Genomic DNA, 15,862 nt, shown 5'->3' on the forward strand with positions numbered 1-15,862 from the left:
TGCCTAGCCCCAATACAGATTAAACAAACAAACAGTATCCCAACAGGTATTGTTTTCAAGACAATTAAGCATGTATGCTAAAAGCATTACAGCAACAGAAATAAGGAGACTTGATTCAAATTAAGTATTCCGGTTGTTATTCATCATATATTTAGACAAACAATAATGTGGAGGAAAAGTACAGTTTAAGCAGCACTGTATGAAATGAATCAGTAACAACCCTAATTGCACTTGGTGCTTAAATATGTGCAGGTGACATAAGTGGGGACGCAAGTGAGAAGGCGGACAGCGTGAGCGGCGCAGAGTGAACACTAGTGTGGATTATATACAGTGAGTGAGAACGTGTGGCTCAAGGATGGTATTAATTGCATGAGTGACTGGTGTTGATACTTGTTAATTCACAATGAGCCATAGGAGAGTTGCGCCATGTTTTGCACTGTGTAGTCGACGGCGTTTCGATCAGCCGCTTATTGAACCCGGCCCCCGGATCCATTCTGTAGCAGTCCAATGATCTATTCAGGACCTGCGATCCCCCACCCATCGGACACCTTGATCCTTCGACCACCAGACGTCCAGTGATGATGTTTCATTCACCTCTGGCAATTTGACATTAATTCCTAATACCTCTGGAAGACGCTCGCCTCCACCCTGACGTTTAAGCTCCAATCCTATGTGCTTACCGCCTACCTATACAGCACCTTCTAAACCAAACAACCCCGTCCTGAAGATGATCCCAATTGAAGAGGGTCGAAACGCCGTCGACTACACAGCGCAAAACATGGCGCAACTCTCCTATGGCTCATTGTGAATTAACAACTATCAACACCAGTCACTCATGCAATTAAAGTCGACCCAGAATATTGAGTCTGGTTGCGATATTGTCCCTTACAGACAATAAATGAAGGGCCACATGCATCAAAGTATGGAATTGCAATTCCTAAATAGTGATTTTTAGGGAATCGCTATTTTGGAATCGCAATTCCTTTTGCGTGTAGGAATCACAAAAAAATGTGCAATTCTTCCAAATTCCTTAATAGCGACTCGTAAATTGCGACTCGCTCTTAGGGAATTCCTTCCCATTCATTCATCTGGGCATATAGGCACTCGCGAATTGCGAATGCAAATTGAAGGTGCTAGGGGCCCTAAAGGCCACCCTACTGCACCCCCCAAAATGTCATGTGTGTACATGTGGCGCACACATATGCCCTAAGGGCCACATTGAACTTTGAAAAATGCACTTTTGTGCATCTGTCAAAGTTTTTGCAAATTACCATCAACTTGCAGTTTATGGTAATTAGTGTTTCCTAAATGCAAAGTCACATTTAGGAAAGGCATGATGCATCCCAAATAGGGAAGCACAATTTGCGATTCCCTAAAATCTATGCAATTTAGGTAATTGCAAAATTTGTGATTACCTATATTGCAAATGGGTTTGGTGTTGATGTATCCCAATTGGCTAAATACTGGTTACAAAGTGGGCGATTCTATGATTCGGCCTGTTTGCGACCGGTAGTTACCTTGATGCATCTGCCCCATAGATCATCTTTACTAAGAGTTGGGTGTCCCTTCCCCTCGCTAGTTATATATGTTGTACTTTTGGACAATTTAACAGCAGCCAAATAGTTTACAGTTTATTTGCACCCCCTCTATGACCATGTAGGCTCACTAGCTGTAAACCATCCACGTATGTCACTCTGTCATTGCTTTTAACAATGTCAATTGCATGTTGTGGGACTGTGACAACATGGATGAACATTAAATGCACATGTTAAGGCTTTTTGGGTAATGGGCAGCCTAATATCATGTTAATATTTTTAACTGGAGTGATAAAACTGCTGCTTGAACCTGTAAAATCTATAACGTTAAGTTAATCTATGGCAGTAATGTGGCCCACCCCCAACCACTTGAGGTCCCGTTCAATAGAGCTGATAAAACCTAGGAATTACAAACTGCATGTTTAGAAAACTTTTTGTAAGGCACGACATTTAGGCCTATTTCTTTCCAAATGTTTGTGTGGTGTGGTCCACCAACCCCAACATACTATAAGGAATCTTAATTGCAATACAGAGGGGGGGCTTTTATGCTCCAACTGTTTCCAGGGTCCATTGTATAACATATAGGTGCTCCCTATTTTGACAGACAAAGAAACCTGGGGCAAGGGTTTAGTGAAGGGCCGTCTAAAACAGCTTCAATGGAGATTACAGGAGCCAGATTAAACAATTCTTAATGGCCTTTCAATTTTAATCTGTGACTTGCAAGTCACAAAAAAGAGCTGGTAAATACCACTTCAAGAAAGTAGTAGTCCTGCAACATCAGTGGAATGGGGAGAGGAGTGGCAATGGAACCAAACATTTTTAGATAAAGAGAAGCGATAAAATTGCTAAGAAAATAATATATGTGAGAGGCACGTGGAATGAGAGTGCTAAAGAAGGAAATGGAAAACAGACAGAAGGAAAAATAGAAAGTTGGATAAAAAGAAGGATGAAAGGACCTAAAGGAGAATGTTGCTTGCACACAACGGGTAGCTGGCTTGGGTGACCCCCTCACCGTACCTTTAAGAAGGCCCAATAAGGCTTCATTACATCCCTGTGGAAATGTAAACTTGGCTGCTGTTCCTATGTAATATTTATGCAAGATTGGAAGTGTTTCTGGCCAAATTTGTAGACACGGGTGGTTATTTGCTCTTGCTGGTGTTTTGTTATGTTTCTTATTTTTTTTATTTATTTCGGATTTGTAATACGCATGGCTGCCTCCGTGACGAGGGGTCTCAGCGCAACTAAAAATGTGTTTTCCAATCTGAAGAAATCAAGCAGGCATAATGTCCTTCTCTAAGAGATGCAATAACCTCTTCCTTTACCAGTCCAAATAGACCATCTCTCTCCTCTTACCAAAACGAGCAGGTTCCTGAAAAGGTTACCTCTACGATTACATTCTCATCCACAACCAATAAATGCTAGATAGAGAGCTGAAAGGGGACGGGTGAAGGAATACAGATGCTACAATATACACCCAAAAAATAAATATATAAATGATTTACCTTCACATATCTTCTGCTGCATCGCTTCTTTAATCCTCTCTATTGTCGTGTAATCCTCGGCATACAGGACATATGCCGATGATGGTTCGTTGGCAATAGATACCAATTCAGACTTTGTTATTTGAGAACCAACCCCTACTGCAAACATGATGATATTTTGGGACCTAGCAGCTTCAGAGAAGTTTATAACAACATCCTGGGACTTTCCATCTGTAACTACAACAGCAATTCTGTTTCTTTTGGCCACATTACTTCTCTTTGTTGAAGGGAAAACCTTCCCTGTCGCAAATTGGATGGCGTGGCCAGTTTGTGTGTTTCCACCCATGTACTTTATCGCCCTTAAGGCCGGTATCAGCTGTTGGATAGACGTGTGCTCTCCTAGGGGGATATCCAGACGAGGGCTGTCGCTGTACTGTACCACAGCCACCTGTGTGTAGGAAGGGCCAATATCAAACCCACTGGTAACATTGATAAGCCAATTCTTTGTGGTGTTGAAATCGGTGTAGCCAACACTCCAAGACCCATCCACAATGAAAACCAGGTCATTGACTGCAGTTCTGCAACCTGCCAAAAAGACCAAAAATGTATTTATAAATAGGAGCACATTTATTGGGAAAACACCATGCTTAAAATAAAATAGAGAAGTAGCAAAGATTAGCAGAAATTACAAATCTAAAATCTAAGGGCTTTATTTAGAGTTTCCTGGAAAGGAGACTCTTTCTTAAATATGGTGGATGTCCCATCAGCTGTATTACAAGCACATTATAACCCTTGGCACTTGTAATGCAGCAGACTTGATTTGTGGCATGGTTTGATGCGGTATACCATGTGCCAAGCTCTAAATAAAGTTTAAGTCCTTTCCTTGAAAACTATTACTGAAACGTTTAATAATTTGAGCATCAATGGTAAACGCTACTTAATAAAAGCAGAAGCTGCTTGATCTACTTCTGCATCAAAACCCATTCACACTTTGAGGGCCTCATTAGGAGGTCTGTGGTGATCCAGATTCCAGAGACTTATGATCTGGACCTTTAACCTGTAGGGAAAACATTTAAAAACAGGATACAATTAATAGAATTCAAAACATACACTCAAAACAACTTCCAAAATATTGATTTCACAGAAATATTGCCCAAGAAAACGTGTGCCATGCACCTAATCATGTATCGATCATATATAAACAAATATACTATGTTTGGAACAGGAATTGTACATTTACCAAGTATTTTGTTGGCTGGGAAGTGAGGGTGGATGAATTTAAGAAGGTAAACTACTATTTTATTTAGGCATTTAATAATGTACAGCTGATATTTAAGCAGTTTATATATTTGAGTGTATGATTTTACTGTCTAAATTTTCAAATAGAACCTTTCTTCTCACCTGCACAGAATCTCCTGAAACTTGGGATTTGTAGTAAGAATAGTGATAGGTATTTGCATCGCAGAAATAATAGATGAGTGTATTTAGTATTTTTTTATATAAATGGAGGCCTGTCGGAGTGGATGGTTTGGTGATCCAAGAAGAGTACTTGCCACCCAATCGTGTGAGCACAGAGGTAATGAGATGCGGTCAGACATCCTGATTCTCAAAAGTAAACATTGCTGATACGCTCTGTGCTCTTGAGAGGCTCCAACTCTGGTAACTGAGCTTGCAAAGGTAAACGGCAAGGGCATAATCCAATAGAAAAAGTAATACGGTCCGACCGGATATCATGCGTTGGGGGAAAGCTAGCCAAGTCTAACTCCTCTTGAGGATTTTTAGATGATCAAAGATTTCCTTGGTCACATCGAAAAGTGTCATCCAAGAGGATATCAGATGTCTCAAAGTTTAATTATATTTCTACACATCAATGATTAATCATCAAAAAAGCTTTATTCGGCATCAATTATTTGAACCAGAAAAGTTACAAGTAAATGCAATAAAATTTATTACGGTGTATTTAAGAACATACATCTCATAAAACGGAAAAATTCCCGCAGTGCTAATACAGTTAGAATAAAACCTAAAATGGATTGAAAAAATACAGTGGCATACAAAATTCACACACATTTGCATCAAAATAATTCAATAGCCATTACAGTTAAAATTAGGTTCAGCTAACACTATTTAAAAGTAACCATTAAAACACTATGGGTAGTGACAGGAAATGGGGCATTGGATTTAAGTAATTCAATTCCCAGAACCATCTAATTGAGCTCTAATATGGATTGCTCTAGAAAGAAACAGGGTGACCCTATAGCATACTGTCGCACCCCCTAGGTCTCTTTGAGATTGGTCTTCGGGGGACGGTGCTCAGATGGTTTTCGTCTTTTCTAGCCGGCTGCCGGCAAATGGTCTGGACATCACCTGACACCGCTGTGATGCCGCCTTTGGGAGTCGGGGTCCCTCAGGGCTCTATATTGAGCCCGACCCTTTTTAACATCTTTATGACCCCTTTGGCGGCGGTGGCGGAGTCATTTGGTGCCCGGATCGTGTCGTATGCCGACGACACCCAGCTCCTTTTCTCTTGTGAGAGAGGGGCTGACTTTGACGGGGAGAGTATCCGGAATTGCCTTGGGGCGGTGTTCACATGGTTCCAACTGAACAGCCTCAAGTGCAATTCCGACAAATCTGAGGTACTCTTCTTCGGGTGCGATACGGAGCCTAGCTGGCAGGCCTGGTGGCCCATCGACATGTTCCCTCCGTCCGGTTCTTCCCCCATGGCTAAAAACTTGGGGGTTAAGATGGACAAGGGGCTGACGATGAAAGCCCAGATCCTGGGGTGACCGGCACCTGCTTCGGCCTTTTAAAAATGTTGCGGAGGTTTTTGCCTCTCTTGTCAGAGGAGCACAGGAGGCTGACTGTGCAGGCTCTGATAGGCTCCAGGTTGGATTATGCCAACATTCTGTACCTTGGCCTACCAGAGTACCTGTTGCAGCGGCTTCAAGTTGCGCAGAATGCGGCGGCCAGGGCCATTTTTGGTCTAAATAGACGCACCAGCGTCACCGGGCTACTGGTGACGCTGCACTGGCTACCCATCCGCAAACGGATCGCCTTTAAGGCTATGACTTTGGCCTACAGGGTGCTCCATGCCGTGGGAGCAAAGCATCTCCAAAAGAGACTGGCCTTTTACCACCCGGCTCGTTCGCTGAGGTCTGAATCTGATTCTCTACTTTTGGCGGCTGTCCCTCGTGTTAAGAGAGCTCGCCTGGGCGGCCGATCTTTCAGTCTGTTGGCTCCACAGATGTGGAATTCGCTTCCGCTCCCACTTCGGGGGGCTACTACTCTCCTTGATTTTAGAAGAAGTCTCAAAACTTGGCTGTTTACCCAGTAGGTTCCCTAGCAGTCCCTCTTTTTTGTCTGTTTGCTTTTTACTCTTTTTAACTGTGTTATGTTACTCTGAATTAATTCTCCTTACCTAAAGCGCCGGGACACTCTTTTTGAGTAACCGTTGCGCTATACAAAAGAATAAATAACATAACATAACATAACATAGGTCATACAGGAGTTTAGAGGCCGCCTGATGATGAATAATTCTTTCTTGTAGGAAGAGGGGTTTAAAAGGGGATTTCCTGGGGATCAAGTAAAACATACAGAAAAGGGCTAGGTGCTGAGTAGTCTGCTACAACCAGTTATCACAGGGGAATTTGCGGGTGATTGTACCCCAACTTAAATTTTTTGGGATTACAGTCAGATAATGGAAAATAAGAAGGTGAAAACTTGATCAAAGTTACCTATGCTGTGCATTGTAGGTTATCGTAAGGTACAATTTACATCCAGGAAGATCGTTCCATGCTAAATACATCTTGCTGTTAACTTGGGGAGGACTACTTGTTCCCTCTTCCTGCGGCAGACCTCAAAGACATGCACTTTTATATCTTTTTCAGAATACCTTAAAATGTCTTCTGCCTGAGACCATAATGTCCTCTTGGACTGGCCCAATACCAACAGGGCCTTCTTTATATTCCAAAGCCACAAGATTCAATTAATAACATCTAGTCCCATACGATCCTTAAGAATTGATTTAGTGAACAAAGTTTCTTGTTTTCACCAAACAGATCACAATAATAGTAGAGGTTTAGTTTCAAGGATATGCAAGAGGAAATCAGCACCCAATTCCCAGTGGACAATGGATGTCGGAGTGGAGCAGGGTACTGACAGCAATCTCCTTAGGCAGGCATTTTCTATCTTTTGTAGAACGCTCTTATCCCCTATAGCCCAGATCCCTGCGCCATACACTGCTGTTGAAATTGTTTTAGCATTATAAAGGGTGAGCATTTAGGCAATTGCTTTATTGCCTAACTTAGAGGCAAACCTTATCAAACCTTCTTTGTTCCTGATCATATTAGAAATACAGATCTCCCTATGGTGCTTCCATTTCAGTTTAGATGAGAACTGTATCCCCAAATAACAATAGGTACGGGTGCTTTGCAATTTACTCCCTTTAATAAAAAAGAAATTGTGTTGTTTCCTCCTCCTGCACGACCACAACCATAACTCACTATATACATTTTGGCAATATTGATCTTCACACTCCTCCTTTCCATAAAATCTGTGAAATCATCTATTAAAAGCTGTCGACTTTTTGGTGTACATGCTAAGACAGCTGCATTGTCAGCATACAGGAGTATTGGGATCTGCCGCCTCCCAACCCTGAGTCTATCTGCACACACCGCCGCAAGCATTTCTTCCACTTCATTTATGTATAAAGAGAAGAGGAAGGGCCTCAGTACCCCACCCTGTCAGATGCCTCTCCTTATATCAAAATGTGCAGTCAATTCACCCTGTTTTGCAAATTAATTTTTTCGTTTTAGATTTTTATGCAAGTGGACCAGATCTTAGATAATCTCCTTAGGGTCCCCCTTTTTATTTAACCATTCCCAGAGTTTCCTGTGATCAATTAAGTCGAAAGCACTGTTTAGATTAATGAAACAGATGTATAATGACCCATCCGTGGCTTGAGTGTACGTCCCCATTATTGGTTCAAGTTGAGCGATTGGTTGACTGTCCCCAAACCTTTTCTAATCCCATACCAGGCGCTAAAGAGAATTCCCTTATCTTTTGCCCATAGTGCAAATCTCTCTAGCAAGACTCTCCCCAATAATTTGGTGGAAGAGTCAAGTAGTGAAATAGGCCGATAGCACTTTGGATCATTTATAGAGCCCTTCTTGAAGATGGGTATGATAAGGGAGGTTGACCAGGTAGGAGGTATACACTCCTGCCGTATTAAGGACCTTAGTTAAAAAAGGGGCCCATAGGTTGGGTTCAGCTCTATCTATACCCGTCAGGGCACACAACTTTCCCCTTCAGACTATCATTAATAGCCCTCACCACCCCATCTAAAATGAATGTTATTCCAGTGGGTTGATCAGCTGTCTGAATACAAAGATCTCCTTTGTCTGAATTGGACCGAGAGAAAATTGAGCCAAAACGCTCCACCCAGTGACAGAAATAATCGCAGATTCCAAATCAGGGCCTATTCCCTTAGTAAACAGTGGGACATCGATAGTTTTCTAAAATCTTACACAATTTTTGGTTTTAGTGGCCTGTAAAAGATTCTCCCAAGCCTCCACTTCCATTGATTTCTTTCTATTTGTTATGGCGTTAATATAATTGGCTGTAGCTGCCCGAACTGCCTTAGTGTCCTTAGGGTTTTGATTTAAGATTTTATTCATTTTACTCCTGGCCTTTGTGCATTCAGTATCAAACCAGCTCCTCCTTTCCTTCCTGCGGGATTTAGAGCTCATTGTCAGTGATTGACTAATGAAGTTTGATATTGTAGTAGGGGCATCCTGTGTCTCCCTGTGGTTAGGTTATGATGGTAACCTTATCAACATTTAGTCCAGGTTCTTAAACATCAAATTATTTAGGAAGTTAATGGAGCTTAAACCTTCCCATTTAATTTTAACACCATTTCGACCTACAGGGACATTAGTAGTAATTTCCCCTGAGTCTGGGATCTTAAATTTAAATTTAAAATCACTGGGTTATGATCACTAATAAAGTAGGATTCCCACCTGTAGATATTAGATGGTTCCCCTGCTGGAATCTGTGATAAGACTATGGTCAATATAACCTTTATGTCATATTACTTTATTCGATATATTCATATCATAAAAGTATAGACATTTCCAGACATAAAATGTTACTTGTAAGAAATATTCTAGCTATTTCTTAGCATAAAAACGATAAAAAGCTATTTACAATTTTAAAAAAATGGTTACAAGGGGGTAAAGTGCAATCACAGTAATATACATATAAGTTAAAAGTTGAGGCATGATCTACTTTTTGTTTTCATTTAGCAGCCTTGTGCGTATAAACCAAGCACTGTCAAGAAACTTTGCAACCCCACATACAATATACCGAGATGAAGTATCTGTTAGAAGGATATGTAGGGCTCTCCTAAAGTCTCTTACGCCCAACTCCCTGCATACTGGTTTTAGCCACCTTGTTCTTGGCCTCTTGTATGCCTTGCAAGCAAAAAAGAAGTGGGGTAGGGATTCATTCAAACATGGACATCCTGGGCAGGTGAGGCAATGGTCCCTCATTCTTTTCCACCTCTCTATAAATTTATTAAGAGGGAGAATGCCGTATCTCATTTTCAGGTAGAGAGATCTATCTCTTGAGATTTGAATATAGTCTAGAAAGGGCTCTAGCTTTCTGGTGGGCTTATGTTCTAGGAATTTGGTAGTAAGCACCCCCCACTTAATGCTCTTTAAATCCTCGGCCTGTACCCACTCCCAATAAATTCTTTTGACAATTTGCTTGTGTGTGGAGGGGGGGGGGGGAAGGGGGGCTGGGAATCCCAAAATTCGCCCATTCCTAAGCTCACGATCAGCTGCCTCAGTTTATTAAGCCACTGTATCTTGTTTGAGCTATTCAGGACAATCAATTCATCCGGGACCTTGGCATAGTTTTCCAGTTCTGGTGTCCTTCTCAGGCACACCCAGAACAGCAAGGGTCGGAGGCGTACTATGTATGCAATTGGGCGTTTGCCCGTATCAATAAAAAGGGGTTTCAAAGGTGTTGAGTGAGGAAGGGAAACTAAGTCCCTGACAAACTTGTTCTCAGCTCTTGTCAGATCCTTAATTTTTTCGCAGCCCCATTGTTCAGAACCGTAGACCGCTGAAGCCAGGGCCTTGCCTTCATAGACAGCTAGGGCTGGAGCTATGGGCCTGCTGACTGACATGCGCTGATTCCTCAAAATTGCTCCAGAATCTCTTTTGAGGTTTAGGAGCATTTTGGCCACGTGGGAGTCCCATTTCATTCTGCTGTTAATCCTGACTCCCAAGTAGTCAAATTCCTCCACCACCTCTAGCGGGGACCCATTAAGGGTTATATGTACTATCCTAGCTTTTTTTTGGGAAGATAACACCATCAGCTTAGTTCAATATAACCACTTTTTCCTCTCCTCATAAACATAGATTAAAGGTGGTGATCACTGGCCCTGCAATGTTTGGCTAGTTTCATCTTCAATGTATGTATGTAGGAAGTGTGCTATGGTATTCCCACCAAGATTATTATACCCACATTATCGTTTGGGCATAAAAGGGCATTCTGAGATATTGAAGTCCCCTACCCAAATTATAAAATAATTCTGGTCAATAAAAAGCTCTAAATGTGTTTCAAGTGTGCTTACCACCTTTGATGAATCAAAACTATTAATATAGAAATGTATAACCGTGATGGCCAGGTTTGTGCCTAATATGAAAGTCATAAATTGATTATAGAGAGACTTAAAGAAACTCTTCTTAATTCCAGGAACTAAACTTGATGAAACAAAAGTCCCCAATCCCCCTCTGAGGCCTACCCCTATTCAAAGCAATAGCTGGAGAATTAAAAGCTACAAAGCCATCCTGATCTAGAATATTTAATGACAATGTTTATTGTAAGCACACAATGTGTGCAGACTCTACATATGTTGCCCAATCCACTGATTCCATTTTGTTGGCAATGCCCACAGTGCTCCAGGTAGTAACTATTGTGTCCTTGTGTTCCTTAGCTATAGCTGGACTGGGAGCTTCAATGGTGTGGCTATTGTTATGTATCAAAAATTGCCAAGGGAAAGTGGCAAAGTTGGGGAGTCAATCTTGCGAATCCTTGTGTGAGAAGGCGAATATATGCTGGGGAATGCCGGCAGGGGAAATAGACACTATTCTCTGGAGTCTATAAAAGAAACTCGAAGGTAGTCATGGGCGGTCGTCCTGAGAAATGAATCCTAGACAATAAATCCTTAGTAACTGATCTATACTTAAAATTTATGAAAATACAATTCTCATGGTCAGGTTTTGGAGAAGAGCCCACCCATTCAACCCTCCATACGAGGTTGACTTGCTGATGCGAAAGCGACCGACTCTCAATTTTGTCATTAACCCAGTGCACAACTTTATTCAGGAGTTGGGCATGAACTTCCCTTGTATCTTGGCTGAATGGGGGTACACCCTTTAGGACCATCACATACGGGATAGCTTGTCGCAGGAGTTCAAGATTGTTAATGACATGGGCCTTATGAGATGATTGCCCATTCGATTTGGGGGTATGCTTGGGCCCTGCATATAGACCCGGAACCTTTAGGATTGTTTGGTGGGCATTTCTCCCTTCTACTATCCATGCATTGCCAACCCGTGGTAGGAAGAGGTACGTTCTCTTGAGCACTAGGTGCAGCCACCCCGAGTGAGCAGAACCCCCTTGGAGTAGGCTCATTCAAAGCCTGCTTCCCCAATATACCCTTTTTGCAGCACTCCTCCCTTGGAGCTGATTGTATCATAGTATTCCTCTCCTCCCCCAACAATTGCCTCATTGAAGTAATTGACTCTTCAATGTTGGCCAATCTTGCTGATAGGGGACCCAGGGCAGTGGTGAGGGCAGTGGTGAGTAATGTGAGCATAACTTTAGACATTTCATCAACTGGGCGCACAAACCCTCACCCATCTGCAGAGCGTCCGTGTCTTCTCTCAAAGTGCGCTCTCCTTGGGGTGAACTAGGAAAAAGTCTTTTAGCTTTCACACTGCTCTACCCTCTTTTCCTCTTCCCCACTTGGGCTTTCCTCTTAACTCCTTTACCATCAGACCATCTCAGAAACTATTCATTATCATTTTATTTTTCCCTGGCTCAGCTGAGTGGCCCGAGTCTAGGGTGTGCCGGGGCCTTTGTCTAATATGGCAGCAGGCAGGAGGAGACCTGTGCACTGTAAGTGCACGCCAGTTTAGCAGGCCATCTTAGGTCAGCCAAACGGACATTTTGCCAAGCAAGCTTGTTGCACAGCCGGGTGGAGAAAAGTCACAGACTCCCAGTGCCTGATCAAGTATTAGTTCAGCCCCCTTAGCCAATTCTGGTCTTACTCTCATGCTGGGTAATAGCATGAGAGCAGCATCAGGATTGGTTTGGGTGTCTGGGACGTCGTCAATCCTGAACTCCGGCAGCGGTAGGTAAGTCATTCCACCCCGTGCGCTGCCCCATCACTTCATTTTGTTAGCAACCACCACAAGGTATGGTATGTCAGAGGTACGTCAAACATTGTTTGGAGTGTGAACGATCAAGTAAAGCATTTATTTCAAGGGAGGTGTTGTTATTATGAGTGCTGTTTCTAATGCCACTGCAACAGTCTATGAACTGAGGGCCACATGTACAGCCATCAGGTTTTGCGACTCGCAAATTGCGATTTTTAGTGACTCGCAATTTGCTAATGTCAAAACCTGATGTACAACAGTGTCTCAGACACTGTTTGCTATTCCCAAATGGGTCGCAAGTGACCTACCTCATTAATATTCAGGAGGCAGGCTGCAATTTGCAACCCCTTAGGAATGGCTGGCTCTCACAGGGATAGTGGCTTGCTGGGTTCAGCATAACACCAGGTTCAGCAGACCACCATGTCTGTGACTGCTTTTTAAATAAAGCATTTATTTTTAATTTTTTAGAAATGCAGCCCATTTTCCTTAGAAGAAACCGGGATGCATTTCAAAGATAAAAATAAAAAGTTTTCTTTTACATTTTTTAGAGTGGACAGTTGCCATTGAGACCACAAATGTTGGTGCCCCCATTCACAAAGATGACCCCTTCCAGTTTGTGAATTGCTTACCACCAATTTGAAATTGGTGGTAAACTGCAAATATTTTGCAACCACATTCCCAGTTCAAAACAATCCTACATACCAGTGCGACTCGCTATTAAGAAGGGACGCCCTTTACACACCTTTTCCTAATAACGACATGCAAACCCTATTTTGTGAGTCAGTTATAGTTTGCTCACTTGCAAAATAGGGTTGGTACATAGGAAAATTAAATTTACCGGTCCCAAATGGCCCAATGGGCCGTTTGCGACCAGTAACATGCGTTGTACATCTGACCCTAAGTGAGCAAGTAAACACTAAAGTTATGATGCCTAAGAATGGAGCTGCTGTGACCTCTTTCAGGCAAGTGAGAAGGCATGTTCTGAGAGAGGACCTTGACCATATGTGGTGATGCACCATGATAATAGTTTTTCAGAAGTTGGGATATAGAATGACTGGTGAGGAAGAGAAGGAGGGATTTTAGTGGGAAGTCTATGTTATCGATGTTCTTCAGTTAGTTGTAGTGGATAACGATTACAGTTTGTTGATTTTTTTTTTTAAAGGTAGCTGTTTAGTTAGTTTAAGAGAGAGATAAGTGTATGCAAATGTTTTTTATAACACCTCCACCCTCAGGTCAGAGGTGCCGTCTAAATGCATTCAGATGTTAAAAGAGGTACTTTTAGGGATGTTGGATAGAAATTGTTTATATAAATTGTTTATCTGGTGTAGAATGTTTTTGAATGATGACCAAAGTCCTCTGCAGACCGTGCTTTTATTCCATTTAACGGTGCCTGGTGGTAAACGGGGAGTCATCAGTGTTGACCTCTTCATACCCAATGTTGGGTAGCTGACATTTAATCCTATTCCATCCTTAAATATGTTATGACAATGAATCAAAACATATTTGCTTACATTTTTTATTATGGATACCTGACTCGTATATTAATAAATGATTTATATGGCCAGAGAAGAAGTCTGAGACTGCAACTTTCTCTCAGTCACACAAAAGCACCCGGCATAAAACCGATGACACTCTTAATTGACTTTTTAGGTGTCCCAATGCTCCCTAAAGTATATGGAAAGGAACAAGATAGAATTTCATTCCATATCAACAAATTGGAAAGCTAAGCAATTTTCATTTTATATTCAATACTTTACTAGACTTTAAAAAAAGAACATTAAACAAGTGCTTAATTTGAGCCGCTTGTAACAGGTGGGGCTGTACTTATTTTTCCTTATCAAACATTGACCATGAGCAACAAAGGGAAAAATACATGCAGGGTGTTGGGGTGCTTTGCTCTGTAAAGTTCTGGTGCAAATTTGGGTTCAACAAGTGCCTTTTGAAGAATCTTTCATTCACACTGAGGTTCACAACAAAATCAATATATTTCACTAACGTGAATCACCTTAGAACCCACAAAGAAGACAAAGAGTGATTAAGTGTCAAACCATAAAGTTTTATTAAAAGATTTGCAACGTTGAAAACTCAAATCAACAGAATTAACTGTAATTCTATAGGCAAAACTTAAATGCATTAGTCAATATATTCAAAGCAATCCAAACTGTTATAAGTTGTCTCGAAAAGTAAAATTCAAGCAAGATCAGTTTTCCCATAATGGGAGTACCTTACACTGCTAAGTTAGGAAAAAGTCAGGGAAATTTGGGAAGAAATTAGTATTGACTATAGCGGAAAGCCTCTGAAAGGCAATAGCAAGCATCTGCTTGCGTCCAATGGTGAGGGGGATTCTACAGGCAAAGACGTTTATGCAAGCCAATAAGAAAGGGTATGAGCCCGTATCCACATTGAATCAACTTAAGTCATACATGTTCTTTTATTTCACTATACATACACATGATTCCCATAAAGAGAACCAATCACGTTAAAGTGCAAACAGATAAGGACAATTAATTAGTTTCTCAAGCTAAGGCTCTAAGAACTCATACTAAAGCTCTTTCAGAGTAACAGTTATCTGCAACATAATGAGATGCATTCAGTCCAAGAAGTTCTCCATTGTTTTCCACAGGTGCATGTTACTGCATGCTAAAAGGATTTTATGAAAGTAAACATTCTCATGAGAACAAAAACCAATAGATACATTGTCTAACATTGCTGCTTCAGCTGCTTCTGAAACAGAGATTCACACAACAAGGAAGAAATCTTAAAAGGAAGTCTACTTTAGCTAAGGTTGGCTCAAGGCTGGATATCGCACAGTAAATACAAGAAATAGGAAGAGAAAGGCAATAAAATCTTAGTAAAGGTAGAAGCAGGAATCTGCAATTGTGAGCTAAAAGGCAGGTTTTGTCTGATAGGGAATGAAAGAGCCATGAGTTTGATTTAAGACTACACAGCCTTCGTATTAGGTGCACTGACATTTAAAAGCCCTGTTTTCTGAGCAGAGGTTTATGCATCAGTGTTCTTGACTTTTATCAATGAAACACTGCATAAAACATGTATGTATTCATCATCTCTCAGGTGTAACACTTAGAATGGAGTGCCGGTTGTTTTATTTACACATGCACACACACACTAAGAGGTCTATTGGTTTTCCATTAGAATTACATTTTCATGATATAAGCTTTTCCATAACTGACAAGGTCAGAATTGAAAACAGAAACAAACACACACTTTTAGCAAACGGGCTCTGTGATAAAAAAATACTTATAAAACCAAATATTCTAAATTAGTGTGTTATGCACCCCTGGTCTAGCAACCTGGGTTTCTGCTGAGTACTACATTACAAATAAAGGCCCAAATCACAAAACTCAAATTCTAAAAGTCCAAGACCTAATCCCTATGG

At 41.4% G+C, this 15,862-nt stretch overlaps 1 protein-coding gene across 1 annotated transcript in view; it reads right to left on the reverse strand.

Moving 5' to 3' along the window:
* Positions 1–15,862, reverse strand: part of LOC144828174 (uncharacterized) — a 418,953-nt gene that overhangs the window by 359,722 nt on the left and 43,369 nt on the right. Inside the window, exon 2 of the mRNA XM_078686271.1 lies at positions 3,038–3,601. Coding sequence (XP_078542397.1) covers positions 3,038–3,601 — 564 coding nt within the window. The remainder of the gene's footprint in view (positions 1–3,037; positions 3,602–15,862) is intronic.

Source organism: Lissotriton helveticus, chromosome 4_1 (genome assembly GCF_964261635.1).
Source record: "Lissotriton helveticus chromosome 4_1, aLisHel1.1, whole genome shotgun sequence".
Classification (NCBI taxonomy): Eukaryota; Metazoa; Chordata; class Amphibia; order Caudata; family Salamandridae; genus Lissotriton; species Lissotriton helveticus.